This window comes from Paramormyrops kingsleyae, chromosome 9 (assembly GCF_048594095.1).
Source record: "Paramormyrops kingsleyae isolate MSU_618 chromosome 9, PKINGS_0.4, whole genome shotgun sequence".
In the NCBI taxonomy this organism is placed as follows: domain Eukaryota; kingdom Metazoa; phylum Chordata; class Actinopteri; order Osteoglossiformes; family Mormyridae; genus Paramormyrops; species Paramormyrops kingsleyae.
The window spans coordinates 34,526,235-34,540,983 of NC_132805.1; the positions used below are offsets into that span (position 1 = coordinate 34,526,235).

Below are 14,749 nucleotides of genomic sequence, written 5' to 3' on the forward strand. Positions count from 1 at the left end.
CATATACCTTGGAGGGGATATCAGGGCACACACAAGGGGCAATTTAGACACAGAAACTGTGCCATCTGTGGGTGAAAATATCAAATTAAAAATGCCAATCGTATCGAAGAGTTATTTTCCTTAAATTAACAGAGATGTAATCTAGAAATGGACTGTAATTATTCTTTCACAACCATGCACAAATTCACTGTGACTTTTGTACCAATGATAAGACAGGTTATTCCGAATACTCTGATGTCTGATAGATCAGTGATTATTTCTTGGGGGCCCAAAAACACCGTGGCCTTCTGATGTGAGAAATGACCAAGAAATTGTTTTTACTTAAGGCTTGGTGTGACCGCTGAGTTGAGAATGATTTTCTAAGGAAAAAAAAAAAAAAGCTTTGAGCAAGTATAATTTTATTCATTTAATATGTTCCATCGAGCGCCAAGGATTACATTAAATATAGCTCTGCATGGCAATACATGTTGTGGGACGGTTAATAGAAAAAAAAACTAATGAAAAGATACGAATATTTTTGGCTACAACTGTGTACATCAGTTTAACAATGATTATACAGTTCTTACGTCTGGTTTTAATAAGCTATGTGGAAAAACATATTAAAAGTAGTGTGTTGTATTTGAGACTTTTTTGGAAGGAAAAAAAAAAAAAAAAACATTAAAAACTTGGTCCAAATGTTACATATCAAAGGTGATGGTTTCATCTGTCACGTCAGCATGGGTCAGAAGAACTAAATTCCTTTTGGCGGGCTTCCAGTGGTTTTATGTAGTCATGGTGCAAAGGATAAACTGGGGAGGGAGAAATTAGACAATGTTAATATAATTACATCCTATGTCTATTACATTTTAATACCTCACCAGGAAAATCTGAACAGTTCTATATAATAATCTGTCATCAGTGCTGGAATGACCATCTGGCATATTGGGCATTTTCCTGGTGGGCCAATAGGACTGTGGGCCAGCAAAATTTATTACAGAAGTAAAATCCATTTACTTAATATTGTAGTATTTTAGCTTTGAGTTGAATCTGGATTTGTTGTACATGGAGCGTTTAAACACAGGCATAGTATCTAAGGGTGATTCCTGAAGCATCACAAGTACACAAGTGCAAGATGAACACATCGGGCATTTTAGACCATGGTGTTACCTACATCATCGTATGAAAAGGTGGCTACCCCCTGCTGAGTCTGGTCCCGCTTCCTGAATAAATCTGCCAAACACAAACAGCCCATGGTATCAAAAATTCCATTTCCAGTTACAATTGGTGTAACCCACTTCCTGCTGCTATTTGATTTGTTCCCACTGGATTGAACTAGCCAATGAATTACAGGGCACAGCAATCCCACCCACCAATAAGTTAGCTCCTATATGACATATATTCAAAAGCAAAAATGACCTTACACATAAGCATTGTGCATGTGTTTGAAAATAACCTACCAGTCAAAGTTCTGAGTTTTACACTGCAGGCGACATAATCATCAAAGGAGATCTTCCCCTGAGTGCTGTATCTTTTGATCATGCCATTCATAGCTTGCGGGCTCAGTCTATAACCTGCGAAAAAATTCACAAACAAGACGGAAGACTGAACCCTGATACATTTTGTAATCTGACTGGTACAAAGAGCCAGCTGAGCTGAAACAGTAGGGATAGCAGTGGAAGGATGATAAGGCAAGAGCGGTCCCAAGCACAAGACATGACATAGAGCAGTGCTTCCCAATCCGGTCCTCTGGGTCCCACAGACAGTCGGGTAGGGAGCAAAAACATGGACCGACCGTGGGTCCCGGAGGACTGGATTGGAAAACACTGCCATAGAGATTCTGTGCTCTTGGTCCAGTTGAACATACCCATGGAGCTGACCGCCTGCTGCATTTCCTGTGGGTCAACCGAGCCACTCTGGTCACGGTCGATGGAGGCGAAATGCTGCTTCCACGCGTAAAGAACATTCCACAGCTCCTTGAACTCATTGAAGCCCATCGTATGCGAACCATCTCTCTGCGCTTTAGTCAAGGAGCCGGGGGAGTAGCTAAAAGCACCAGCATGGACCGACACACAGGCCCCCCCACTGCATACTGCAAATACCACCAACGGCCAACAATGAAGTTTGTTAACAAACAAAAGAATTTCAAAATGAATACTTTGACATTTTTACTTAATAGCTTCCTTTCTTAAGACACCTCCAATGTTTTATACTTGCCCAGAAAGAAAACTTACAAACATCATGGAACACACAGCCGCAAAGCTGTATTATAAGTACTGATCAAAGGAAAAAAAAAATAATTAAAGAAGTTCTCTGCACATGACAAAGCCATTGCATAAACACAAGTAATTACAACAAATGGGCCTGCATGTTCCCCAATAAACCGCTAAAGAATTATTTTTCTTCAAAACACTAATGAAAAGGATACATCCAGCATGCTAATCATCAGCCTACAGGTCTCGAGGTTGAATGCTGAAGAGACAGGAACAGTCAGTCAGCCCTACTTACCATCATGCTGAGATTAGGAAGCACTGCTCACAATTTCAGATTAAATGTTTCCCATTCTCCTCATTGTTATGTTTAAACACGATACGTTCAGCTCAGTGAAAAAAATGAATCGTGCACGTGCAAATCAATAAACAGTAAAAAGCATTCAAATTTACTTTTAAAAGGAAAACAAAAGTTACCATACAACAAAACACATTTTGACATTTTTAAGTGGCCTTTTCTCACTGTCTGATCTTCGATACGATTGGCTGCTTGTGCTTGGATCTTCCGCGCAGTGATATGATTGGTGTGTGGTGTTTAAATTCAGTCCCATTATATTCAAGAAAAGCCTGACATTTCTATGGCCTGTATCTCCAAACCTAGGAAACTCCCAGCAGAACCACCGAGATGGAGAGACGGCACTAAAGCACCTCCAAAATATATATTTTTCAGTTTTGTGATGAACTGCACCTTTAAGAGATTTTATTTTTGCATTTTGCACTGGAGACTGCAGAATAAGGAAAAAACTGCAAGAAAAAAATTGGTTTGAAACCCAGTTTTTTTTTGTAGGTGTACATGCCTAAAGGAATAAATAAGAACTAAGATCTTAGTTTTTCAGTATATATTATGAGTGTTTCGAACCCTGAGCCCTGAATCTTCTACTGAACCGAATCGTGAGTAGACTATCGTTAAACCCCCAGAACTAACAGCTGTCTCAGTGAGCAAGGTCTACCTTGTGCCTGATGTTATTAATGAAACCCGACTGGCTCTTACTGAAAATACCGCACTGCTTTACGCCATCACCCTAAGTGGATGACTTTGCATGCCACCGCACTTGTTTACACTGTTGCTCCCTTTGTGTGTTGAGGTCAGCCTTCTTAAAGGGACAACTTCTAAAAAATTTAAAGCAAGTAAGTGAAAACAGCTGCAAGCCATAAGGGCAGAACTGGATAACTAAAAGTAAAAAGATGACTCTTCAGGTCATACAAACAGCACCTTGCCCTACACCACTGCAGTAATACGACAGCAGCTTCTGACTCCCAACACAATGAAAATTCCCTCGGTTAGAGGCGGCAGTGTTCATGACGTCACAGACCCTTTTGTTTGGAAAAAGAAAGGTACAATAACAAGCCTTGTTGGATCACCTCCCACTGAACATGCTGTTCAAGCCAAAGCAGAGAACTTTTCGGTTTGTCCTTGCATGAATTAACATGCAGAAAAGTTGCTCTTAAGCCACGGGACACCAGCTCTAGTGAATCTTACGTCCTGAGTCTTACGTTTGTAGGCTCCAGAGAAATTGGCCTGGGTGAGACACACCTGGAGCTCATCTGCAGATATTTGTCCATCCTAAAAAAAAAACAATTAAATGAAACTTAACACGACACTATCCCACACTCAAGTGCTGCGATATACAAGCAGAATATCTGAACACGGGCAGCAAATGGAGAAAAATCCTGTTCAATGGCACCCCGAGTTCATTATACAGAAAGTTTACTTAGAAAAGGATTTTAAATATGCTACATTTTCTGAGTACTACGAAGCATACAAATGAATCTTAATCTTTAATACGTAAATAATGTTACTTTTTATCAGTGCAACATGATGCCACTATTGCCTTCAGGGTTCAAATTCCACCTTTGCTCAGTGTGGATTTTCAGTGTTATGCGGATTCCCTCCCGTTACCCGTTTTCCTTCTGCATTCCGAAGACATGCAGTTATGCTAATTGGTGTCCCTCGATTGCCTAGTGTGTGTGAGAGACTGTTGGCGTTCGTGTGCCTCGTCCCTCACATCCTACCCAGGCTGTACACCTCAGCCCTTTATCCTATGCATCCCCGGATAAGCTTCAGGCAGCCCTGGAACCCCAGGAGAAGAAAGGATTATTTTTTTATATTCGCTAAAGAGTTTGCTGACATTAAAAGATGTTACCTGGCCGGCAACAGCGCTGAAATACCCCATCATCGGGTCTTGAGGCTGCCCTGGAAAGCCGCCAAATCCGGGCGCACCAGGAGCTCCTCCATACTACACAAGGCAAGACAGGGGAAATGCATTGTGAATCTGAAGGGTCACCACGATTCATGTTAACTAGGGCGGTGCTTCGGCACGCCTCATAAAGTCATTTCAGCTCAGCTCAGAACCAAGACTGTTGCGTGCCAAACAGTCATACCAAATTACAAACACATGGTGCTCTGACCGGGATCATGCCTTTCTGATGACTAAAACTGTAGCTTGCAAAAATTTCTAAAAGATTAAAGACATCTCAAATAAATCCTAGATCGCAAGTCACCACCTACATTTGTAGCAAACTATTCTTTACCAATGGGCACCACATTTTACCCAGAAAGTTTAAAGTCTGACCGGATACACGGAAGATGAAGGAACATAGTCCAAGTACAGCCGTTTTCAATGTAACTCTCGCTTTCTTCGCCGCATGAGAAACACTGGGCGTGCCTTATGCATTTTAAAGATCATGCACTTTACAAAAGGAATATCCGGGTTCTAAACGGCTCACTGCACTATTTCGCATAAAATGTAAATTGTGAGACTCAGTTGCCCCGTTTTTTCGAGGGTATTCCAGTTATTTCTCGCAAAGCATTCATGAATTATTTTGGCATTTTAAGACTAAAGCAAACCATAAGGAAGGAGTCTTAAAAACAATGTGTAATGTAGTTACACCCTGTCTACGAAGCGTGCAGGAAGAGCAGCGTTTTAGAAGGCAGTTTTGCATACTACGCTAATTCCATTCAAATACTGTAGATCTGGAGCATTTTGCACAATATAAAATCTGCATCAAAATGTAAAATGAAATATAAGCAGCAGAGGAACTGGCGATTTTAACCGTTTATTCCAGGGGCTTTACAGTTTCACTTTCATTCCAACGACCGATGAAATTTGAAAGCAATTAAAATCGTTAAAAGAGTAAATAGGATTTCGGAGACCATTGATTGGCGCTTCCACACTGCATAGAGTTGCAGGTTTCAGAATGACTGGAGTAAACCAGTAAGGGTAGTTTAAGGGTAAAATACTCACACCTCCAGCGAATCCCCCCGGAGCTCCGCCGTATCCTGGATAACTCATTTTACACAGAAAGTATTCGGGAAAATACGGAAATACGGCGAAGTCAGGCGTGGCCGCAGGGAAGGAAATCTGTGCTCCCTATGATATACAATATGAATACAAGAAAACGTCTTATATGTAAGCACTAAAGTAGATTAAACAACTTGCCACAAAGGAAATAGTTACGCCACGCTTAACGTTATCCCTGCAGTGACGACTTCGCCCGTCTAACTGTCAACACCCCGCATTCGTTGTTTGGAACCTACAGACCACGTGACAAGAGCGGGCCGTTCAAGAAGCCGTTTCCTGAGCGAGGTTTAGCCCTTCCGGTTGACGCATGCGCACACAACAAAGAAACACCTATACCTTCTGTCTATATGAGAGTGTGGGGAGTTGTCCTAATGGACGCTGCTCCACTGGAGAAAATGTGATATAGTGCCATATAAGGTGCTCTTACAATTGGGTAAACTGGAGGTGCCCTATGGGTGGATTTCTGGTCGAAAAAACTCACCACGTGCTCTATGGATGCCCTTGCTGTTGAGAAACATGACAAACTGCCCTTTTGATGATTTATTGTCTCTGTAATCAACAAATCTTTAACCTTAATTCACAGAGAATGAATAGAAGTTTCAATATTAATCTTTCTTCTGTATGGTTTCAAGACTATTCTTGCACTAATATTTGGTTCTTACATCGTTGTGTCCGATCGTTGTATGGTCTACCATGCCGCGATGACTCAAAATCCCACAATGACACCGTAGGACTGACCTGACGCGTATTGACGACATTTTACTTCCGGTTCGCAAATGGCTTCGGTTGTTGCTCGTGCTGGGAAAGCTGAAGTAGGCCCTGCATTTGTGTCCACTCCGGCAAACTGTAAAGTGCATTTTGTCAGTCGGCATGGAAATATCAGAAGTCACTCAATGTCGAGAAAAGAGCCTTCAGGATTTGACTGAATTTACGGAGAGCTGCCGAAAAAAGCTTAGCGAGATATTCGAGGCGTTAGGCTGGAGCCAGACGCTTGACACGGATCCTGCTGAGGTAGCTGCCTTCTCTTATTTATGACTGAATTCGCCTTTTCATACACATCGTACTTCCCAGTATAGCTTAACATAAGTTTTAAATGTATTCTGTTAAGGGGCAATTACGGGTCCATTTTTTTTCATGCTCGATCCCACATTTGATTGTATGAGAAAGAGCCCAGCATGTGCCATCGTTAAAATTCAGAATTCGTCTCGCTGCCTTGTCCTGAAAATCATGCATTTTTTCCTCGTGTCTTCCGTCATTTAAACGACTTTTGCCATACGAAGTCTTGCTCTCATGGTTATTTATTCAGTCGTTTGACCCATGACCTGTCATGTACAGATTTTCCTTAAAGGGTAAAATCAGCTGATAACGGAGGCTTGCAGTGTGGGTGGCCGGCGCACGGCCTGGCAGGTTAAGGGTCTGTGCCCACGTCAGAAGGACGTGAGTTCAAAACTTGCTACCAGCAGAGCAATCGTGTCACCCTCTAGCTCCATTGTAATGTACAGTGTAATATGCGGGGAAGCTGGTAACAGTGAACTGAAATATCCAGTAGATGGTGCTGCAAGTGCACCGTTAATATCCCCATGTCCTATTAACTGAAAAGCCCGAATCTATCCGTTAAATGCCAGCTTAGACGCTAATTATCTGATGTACAATATTCAGCACTAGGAATAAATGGTGATACCCATTGCATTTTTACAGTTTTAACTTAAAATTATAGTGTGCTTTATTCAAGTTTCCATCTGATTCCATCTGATGTAAATTTGATGGACATTAAAGGAATATTCTATTCTATTCTAATTGAATTCTCTTATTTTTATATAGCGCTTTTCATAAGTCCTTTCAAGGTGCTTCACATGGATGTGTTGTGAAATGGACAGCATCATTAGAGATGTTATAAATTTGTCTGTTATAAATTTAATACTATGAATTTGTTTTCAAGCCTGGGCCTGCTTGGGATTCTTAGTGCCATAGTGATGCTTAGTAACTTGCTGGCTGCTGTTGTTGAAACAGGACCCTATGGAGATGTGTCCGTATGACAGTAACCACCGAGTCCCCAGAAGAAGCCTGGATAGACACACTGCATCCTGTAAGCTCAGTCAGATGGGCTACTCCAGAGAAGAGCAGGTAAACCGTTTGCTCTGGCTGCCGGGCTCAAGCTCTCCACCGTCGTCATTCTTTTTAAGGGTCAGTGTGAATGTACCACGTACAATAAAGGTAGATGGGATGCTTTAGGGGGATTGCTAGCTCACAATAACTTCCCCCAGTCATCTGTTAAGTTTCTTAGGGTGCTTTTCCACTGCACCGGGTACCATACTTTTACTATGGTACTTTCCCTTTTCCACTGACTTTCAGTCCAGTGTCTAAAGGGCCGAACCAACTGGGGTACTTTTTCGGTACTTTGGGGTGGGATTTGAAATGCTTTCTAGTCGATTGGTTATGCAAATAGCCTGCCTCTGAAGCACAATACAACCGCCATCTTGAAAAAAGTTTTTTGAATTCATAAACCGATGATAAGCTAAGTAAAAAATATATAAAATAATAATGGACGTGTGGACAAATGAAGAGACCCAAGCTTAAATTGCGGTTGGAAGAACAGATACAAGATCAGGAGAGCATGACACGAAATAAAATATTTTTTATGATACACTAGGACGACACGGTATTGGAAATTACAGCAACGTGACTTTGTTGTAATAAATATTAGAGTATTTATAAAGCAAAAAAGGAGTTCAATATAAATTACTCCCGTCTAGGAGTGATTTAAAGAGAAATGATGAAAGTGATTATGATTGCCTGGGAGAATGCATGCAGCGCTCATGCAAAAGCAGCGGAGGTAAATTTTAAACTGATTTTTAAACATATACTTGATTATCCTGAAAAGCAATAATCATTAAAATTGCAAAACTTGCTAAGTTTTTTTTTTTTTTTCCTTCCTATGACAGAGTAAAAATGTTTTAGCGAAACTTAAACCAGCACTATAATGTCTACACCAAATTGAACCTAATTAAAATCCTGATCTTAATCTAGCTGACTAGTGATGTAAGAATTGCATGTGCATAACATGCAATGTCCGTATTAATATCGCACATCACCCAGCCCTATGATATACTACAGCCATTTTTCAAATTGAGTACAAAATACCCCGTCTTGTGCTGTGATGTCATTCGGCGCTTGTATCAGTTGTTTCGCCACTGGAAAAATCAGCACCTTGAAATACAGTATTTTTGGTACTTTGTTGAACTACCAAAAGTATGCCTCCTAGTGCACTGGGAAAGAGCCCTTTGTGGTTACAGATTTTTGGGGGAATTCTGTATCTACTCTTTTGTGTTTATTTTAGGAGGTGATGTACAACCCTTCAGCATTTCACAGTAAGGCTGAAATCCGCACCATAAGCGTTGGTGAGTGTGCCTAGAAAGTGCATCTTTCAATCCCTTAGTCACGCCGTAGATCTACAGTGCTGTGGTAAAGACGGTAACTGATGGAAATACAGAAGTACAGGCCCTGAATGTGAATGCAGCCTGAATTTTCTAACAGTGAGGCCTTTGTTTATGCTCTCCAGACAAAAACACCCAGCAACAGGTCATTCTTCAAGCTAGAGCAAGTGCCCCACCCATCAGAATGGAGGGAATGTACAGCCAAAGTAAGGTCATTTATAACTATCGTTGTAATGGTGATCTACCCAGCATATATCAGCAGTTCAGTTCTTTAAATGTTAAATTAAATGCTTTATGTTTTACCAACATGAATGTGTTCATTATTTTTGGTGTTTTCCTGTTACTTGTACAACACAGTTTTACATGTTCTGTCCAGCAGGGGTCGCTAGAAAACAATCTGCACTCTTATAATGCATTATGGAAATTCTGAGTATTCAATAGAAACTTGAGGCACGTGATGTCACCACTCGCCTACGGAGTTTTGGGGCGGCTTATGATGACGCAGGGTGCTTGTTGTCACTGTTTTTGTTCTGTTTTTTTCCAGTCTCAGTGGTGAGTATTGAGGAAATGGGAACTAGACTCCCTCCCCACATTGATTCTGGCTTGCCTGTTTACTTGCAGTATCCTTTCGCATGATATCCTTTAAAATGAGCCAGACTCAGTGGTGTCCTCAGAGCTGGCGGTGGCCTGGAGTGTGGAGGTGGGACAGTGGTGCCCCATGGTCAAGGGCCTCGCCAGACTCACTCTCCCAAGTGTGTGGACTGTAGCGTTGAGCATCAGACTTTGTTTAGCGCTCCTCTTGCACTGGTATGCATTCAGTGTTGGTGCGTAGCAAAAAACTATTTGTAAGTGCACCAGACCAAGCATTAGAAAAAATAAGATTAAGATGCAAGTTAATCGAATGAGATTAATCGTTAATTCAGTAGTGAAAAGGTAAGTTTTTGCCCTTTGATTTTTTTAATAGCAATCCAAACAGTGAAGCATCTTCTGTAGTCAGCGGTTTGATGCAGCAGACTTTCGCTGTGTGGGTGAAACTCGAGTTTTGTGTGTGTGTGTGTGTGTTTGTGTGTGTGTGTGTGTGTGTGTGTGTGTGTGTGTTTGTGTGTGTGTGTGTGTGTGTGTGTGCGCGCATGCGTGCGTGCTGGCGCTGGGTCCGCGTGATTAGTTCCCTGAGACGCACTGTGGAAGCACACTGATATACCAGAAGCGTTTCTTCCCTTTTACTCGCCACGGTACGCTTGCCCCAATCTTCCATGACATCACATTGCTGCATTTGCGGTTACCTAAATAATCGCGAGTCGAAGCATTTCTAGCAGTTTCCAACATTGATAGTGTTTCAGAAAAGTGAGCTCATTGTGTAGTATCTCCTGTACTATTTGGGTCTGTGTGGAGTTTTAGCTGTTGGAAAAGCTTATTTTCACCAGATTGATGCACCATAAAAGCACAGAAGTGACCAATCACTACGGCTGACCCCTGGCCTCCCTGCAGTTCTCCACATGTGCATCTGTTTGCACGTTTGTTTGAAGCCCCCCCCCCCCTTTCCTTGCTGCAGGTGATTATTCTGCAGACCCTCCCGATGTCCCTCTGAACCACACGAGGGCGATGTGTGACCTCACTGTAGCCGACCGGCTGGCGCTCTATGACCACGTAAGAGCGATGGCCAGCCAGCAGAAAGATCCGACTCCCTCCACCAGCAACGACGACCTTTATGTGGATCTGGTGGCCAAGTTGCAGAAAGGTGGAACTCTTCATACTGCTCTGTGTGTCGAACCTGCTTCTCATTATTCTGGGAAACATTTAGATATTTTTCCTGGAGCTTCTCGTAGGAGAACAAGTGCATTTTAATCAAAAGTGATTATAAGTAAATGGACCATGGCACTTCTATATGTGTTTGTCCTGTTGGATTCTGTTTTGCCTTGGTTTACTAAAATTGTAATCTAGTAATATGCATTCTGTTGTATTCTCTTTGTAAACCCATGTGGCCTCTCAGTAAGTGTAAGACATTTTAGTTAAATATCAAGTATTAACCTCATAACTGGTTAAGTCTTATTGAGAATGTCTGGATGTATGTGAATGTATGTCAGTCTGTGTGTTCAGCATGAGAAAATCAGTTAAGGACCAGCATTTTACCATGGCACACGATTATTGGTCGGTGAATTGAAGAACGTGACTGATGATTGGCCACAGATTTGTAGCCATCCTTTTCACATGGAACTACTCCCATCCCTTTTTTGAAATGGTCAGGTCATTGATCCGTTCCTGTTCTTCACAGGTGATGAGCAGAATGGACCAAAGTCTCACCTGGAGGTTCTAGCTGAGATGAGGGACTACAAGCGGCGTAGGCAGTCGTACCGGGCCAAGAATGTCCACATCACAAAGAAGTCCTACACCGAGGTCAGTGTAATGCCATCTGCATGACAGCCCCCTGTTTCATTAACCGTCAGGGTGACCTGAACTGCTAATTGCTATCATGGATGGCTCTGAGGGTCACTTTGAATCTTATGTCTGTTGTTTATTGAGCTCTGTGCTTGTGTGTTGTGCGTGTGCACATATGTGACCCACAGGTCATCCGTGAGGTGATAGAGGTCCACTCGGGTGAGCTTGCTAGGGTGTGGCAGGAAGAAATGGAGGAAGAGGAAGAGGAGGAGGCCAAGGTGTCCAGACCCCCTTCTCACAGGTTTTAGCCTCTTCCCCTTGATACTTTTAGTTTTGTCTGTGTAAATCTCACCATGAGGATTCCTTCCAGATTAGTGCATGGGTCCATGGAGATCCTGACACAGTGATCAGGATCATACAGTGTCGTCTCATTTCATTCCTACCTCAGGAGGAAGTCTGAAGACCAACGGTCAGGCTCAGTCGAGTCAGGCCAGTCCCGTGGCAGCACCCGGGAAAGGCACAGCTCACAACACATGCATCTGCGGAACCAGGAGTGCAGTAAAGAGCACAGCCGGGGCAGGGAGCGTAGTCAAGAGCGCAGCCGGGGCAGGGAGCGTAGTCAAGAGCGCAGCCGGGGCAGGGAGCGTAGTCAAGAGCGCAGCCGGGGCAGGGAGCGTAGTCAAGAGCGCAGCCGGGGCAGGGAGCGTAGTCAAGAGCTCAGCCGGGGCAGGGAGCGTAGTCAAGAGCGCAGCCGTGGCAGGGAGCGTAGTCAAGAGCTCAGCCGGGGCAGGGAGCGTAGTCAAGAGCTCAGCCGTGGCAGGGAGCGTAGTCAAGAACGCGGCCGTGGCAGGGAGCGTAGTCAAGAGCTCAGCCGGGGCAGGGAGCGTAGTCAAGAGCTCAGCCGGGGCAGGGAGCGTAGTCAAGAGCTCAGCCGGGGCAGGGAGCGTAGTCAAGAGCTCAGCCGGGGCAGGGAGCGTAGCCAGGAACACAGCCTGGACAGGGAGCGTAGTCAAGAACGTAGCCGGGGCAGGGAGCGTAGCCGTGAACGCAGTCGGGACAGGGAGCATAGCCGGGAGAGGCAACGGAACAAAGAGCGCATCCGGGAGAGACCCCGCAGCCGGGACAGAAAAAGCAGGAAGAAAAGGTGAGATGCTTCAGTGGTTGTGATTGACCTTAACATCAGTGATCAGGGCTAGTGCGCTTCTCCCAGCATGACATTTGTGTGACATCTCCCCATGTTGACGCCGCCTTCCGTTTTCACAAACCTAGAATAATAAAATCGAATTCTAACCTTTCCCACGATGCCTGTTTCAGGGAGTCTCGCTCTCCTGACGAGAGGCAGCGGGCCAAGAAGAGCAGGAAGTGAAGTCTCTTTCTGGCCTGGCTTTCATGAGGCGTACCCCTGCACATATCCCAACCAGTGAACACGTGCTTCCTGGAATGACCCAGATGTACCAACTCTGATCTCATATCTCAGCCAGGTTGGAAAATGTTCCACCCTTGACTGCGTACTCCAGGGAGAAGAAAAGCATTGGGATACAGGAGAAGCTGAGTCTGCTCGTGAAATTGGACTTTTGTTCCCTCTCAATTTTTTAATTTGGAAGTTTTGGATGGTTCTTTAGATATGGTAAAATGTTCAAATAAAGGTCCTGTATTGTCAATTGTCTCTTTGTATAGTCACAGTAAGGCCTAAAGAATGGGGATTGTAATGTTTTTATTCAGCATGGCTTAACTAAGCTTGCTATCTAATTTTTCATAGGCATACGGCATTTTGACAGTATTTTCGAAAGCAATGCTGTTCTCATGTTGAGAAATCTTGCCAATAAAATTTACCCTGTTTGGGAGGGGGGGTCCCTCACGGTAAAATTACTAAGCATAACCCTTATTTCTGATATCACATCTTGGAAATTCTGGGAATAAAGCTGTGAAAAAATGTTAGACAAGCTGTTTCGTATCTCAGAAATTTCAGTTCTGTTTACTCATTTATTTGAATAAAAAGTCTCATGAGAAGATGCCATCATTTAGTATCTGTACTAAATTGTACTAATTGGGGGATTCTGGCATCCAAGGCAAAGATCATCTTTGATTACATGTAACACAACGTTTGTTCATTTTTTTTATTTTTTTTTAAATAAAGTAACTATTATCTGATTTATTGCCCTTCAGCGTTTGACATGGAAATTCACATTTTCTTTTCTTTCTCTTTGAAATTTTCCTTGCTCTGTTTACACTGTTGCAGGAAACGGATCCATGGTATACAGCAGCTTATTTTACCAGCTGAGATCCATGGTATACAGCAGCTTATTTTACCAGCTGAGATCCATGGTATACAGCAGCGTATATTACCAGCTGAGATCCATGGTATACAGCAGCTTATATTACCAGCTGAGATCCATGGTATACAGCAGCTTATATTACCAGCTGAGATCCATGGTATACAGCAGCTTATTTTACCAGCTGAGATCCATGGTATACAGCAGCGTATATTACCAGCTGAGATCCATGGTATACAGCAGCTTATATTACCAGCTGAGATCCATGGTATACAGCAGCTTATTTTACCAGCTGAGATCCATGGTATACAGCAGTTTATATTACCAGCTGAGGTCCATGGTATACAGCAGCTTATATTACCAGCTGAGATCCATGGTATACAGCAGCTTATTTTACATGCTGAGATCCATGGTATACAGCAGCTTATTTTACCAGCTGAGATCCATGGTATACAGCAGTTTATATTACCAGCTGAGGTCCATGGTATACAGCAGCTTATTTTACCAGCTGAGATCCATGGTATACAGCAGCTTATTTTACCAGCTGAGATCCATGGTATACAGCAGTTTATATTACCAGCTGAGATCCATGGTATACAGCGGCTTATTTTACCAGCTGAGATCCATGGTATACAGCAGCTTATATTACCAGCTGAGATCCATGGTATACAGCGGCTTATTTTACCAGCTGAGATCCATGGTATACAGTAGTTTATATTACCAGCTGAGGTCCACGGTATACAGCGGCTTATTTTACCAGCTGAGATCCATGGTATACAGCAGCTTATATTACCAGCTGAGATCCATGGTATACAGTAGTTTATATTACCAGCTGAGATCCATGGTATACAGTAGTTTATATTACCAGCTGAGGTCCATGGTATACAGCGGCTTATTTTACCAGCTGAGATCCATGGTATACAGCAGCTTATATTACCAGCTGAGATCCATGGTATACAGTAGTTTATATTACCAGCTGAGATCCATGGTATACAGTAGTTTATATTACCAGCTGAGGCTACCTTGACTACTGTGCCACCTATTGTTATGCCCACACACGTTAGAATCTCATTTTGTGCTTGTAATGTGACGCATGATGTTTTATTTGCTAGCTCTTA

General features: G+C 43.0%; 2 protein-coding genes across 4 annotated transcripts; one reads left to right on the forward strand and one right to left on the reverse strand.

Annotated features, from left to right (window-relative positions):
- Positions 1–381: 381 nt before the first annotated feature.
- On the reverse strand, positions 382–5,803 carry sri (sorcin). Of its 3 annotated transcripts, none has more exons than XM_072716885.1 (9): positions 5,785–5,803; positions 5,492–5,617; positions 4,391–4,483; positions 3,741–3,810; positions 2,405–2,448; positions 1,844–1,991; positions 1,437–1,550; positions 1,151–1,209; positions 382–788 (listed from the first exon to the last, which is right to left on the reverse strand). In XM_072716885.1, the coding sequence occupies exons 2-9, from the start codon at positions 5,537–5,539 to the stop codon at positions 762–764; spliced, it is 603 nt and encodes a 200-aa protein (XP_072572986.1). In that variant the 5' UTR covers positions 5,540–5,617; positions 5,785–5,803; the 3' UTR covers positions 382–761. The 3 variants fall into 3 exon arrangements, with proteins under 3 accessions (XP_072572986.1, XP_023668530.1, XP_023668538.1); XM_023812762.2 differs by lacking the exons at positions 5,492–5,617; positions 5,785–5,803 and adding exons at positions 4,667–4,702; positions 5,136–5,435; XM_023812770.2 differs by lacking the exon at positions 5,785–5,803 and having other exon boundaries at positions 5,492–5,778.
- Positions 5,804–6,285: 482 nt separating this feature from the next.
- On the forward strand, positions 6,286–13,509 carry snrnp48 (small nuclear ribonucleoprotein 48 (U11/U12)). The gene is made up of 9 exons (XM_023812711.2): positions 6,286–6,559; positions 7,559–7,672; positions 8,886–8,946; positions 9,108–9,188; positions 10,535–10,720; positions 11,255–11,376; positions 11,547–11,659; positions 11,807–12,502; positions 12,673–13,509. The coding sequence occupies exons 1-9, from the start codon at positions 6,419–6,421 to the stop codon at positions 12,722–12,724; spliced, it is 1,566 nt and encodes a 521-aa protein (XP_023668479.2). The 5' UTR covers positions 6,286–6,418; the 3' UTR covers positions 12,725–13,509.
- Positions 13,510–14,749: the final 1,240 nt, after the last annotated feature.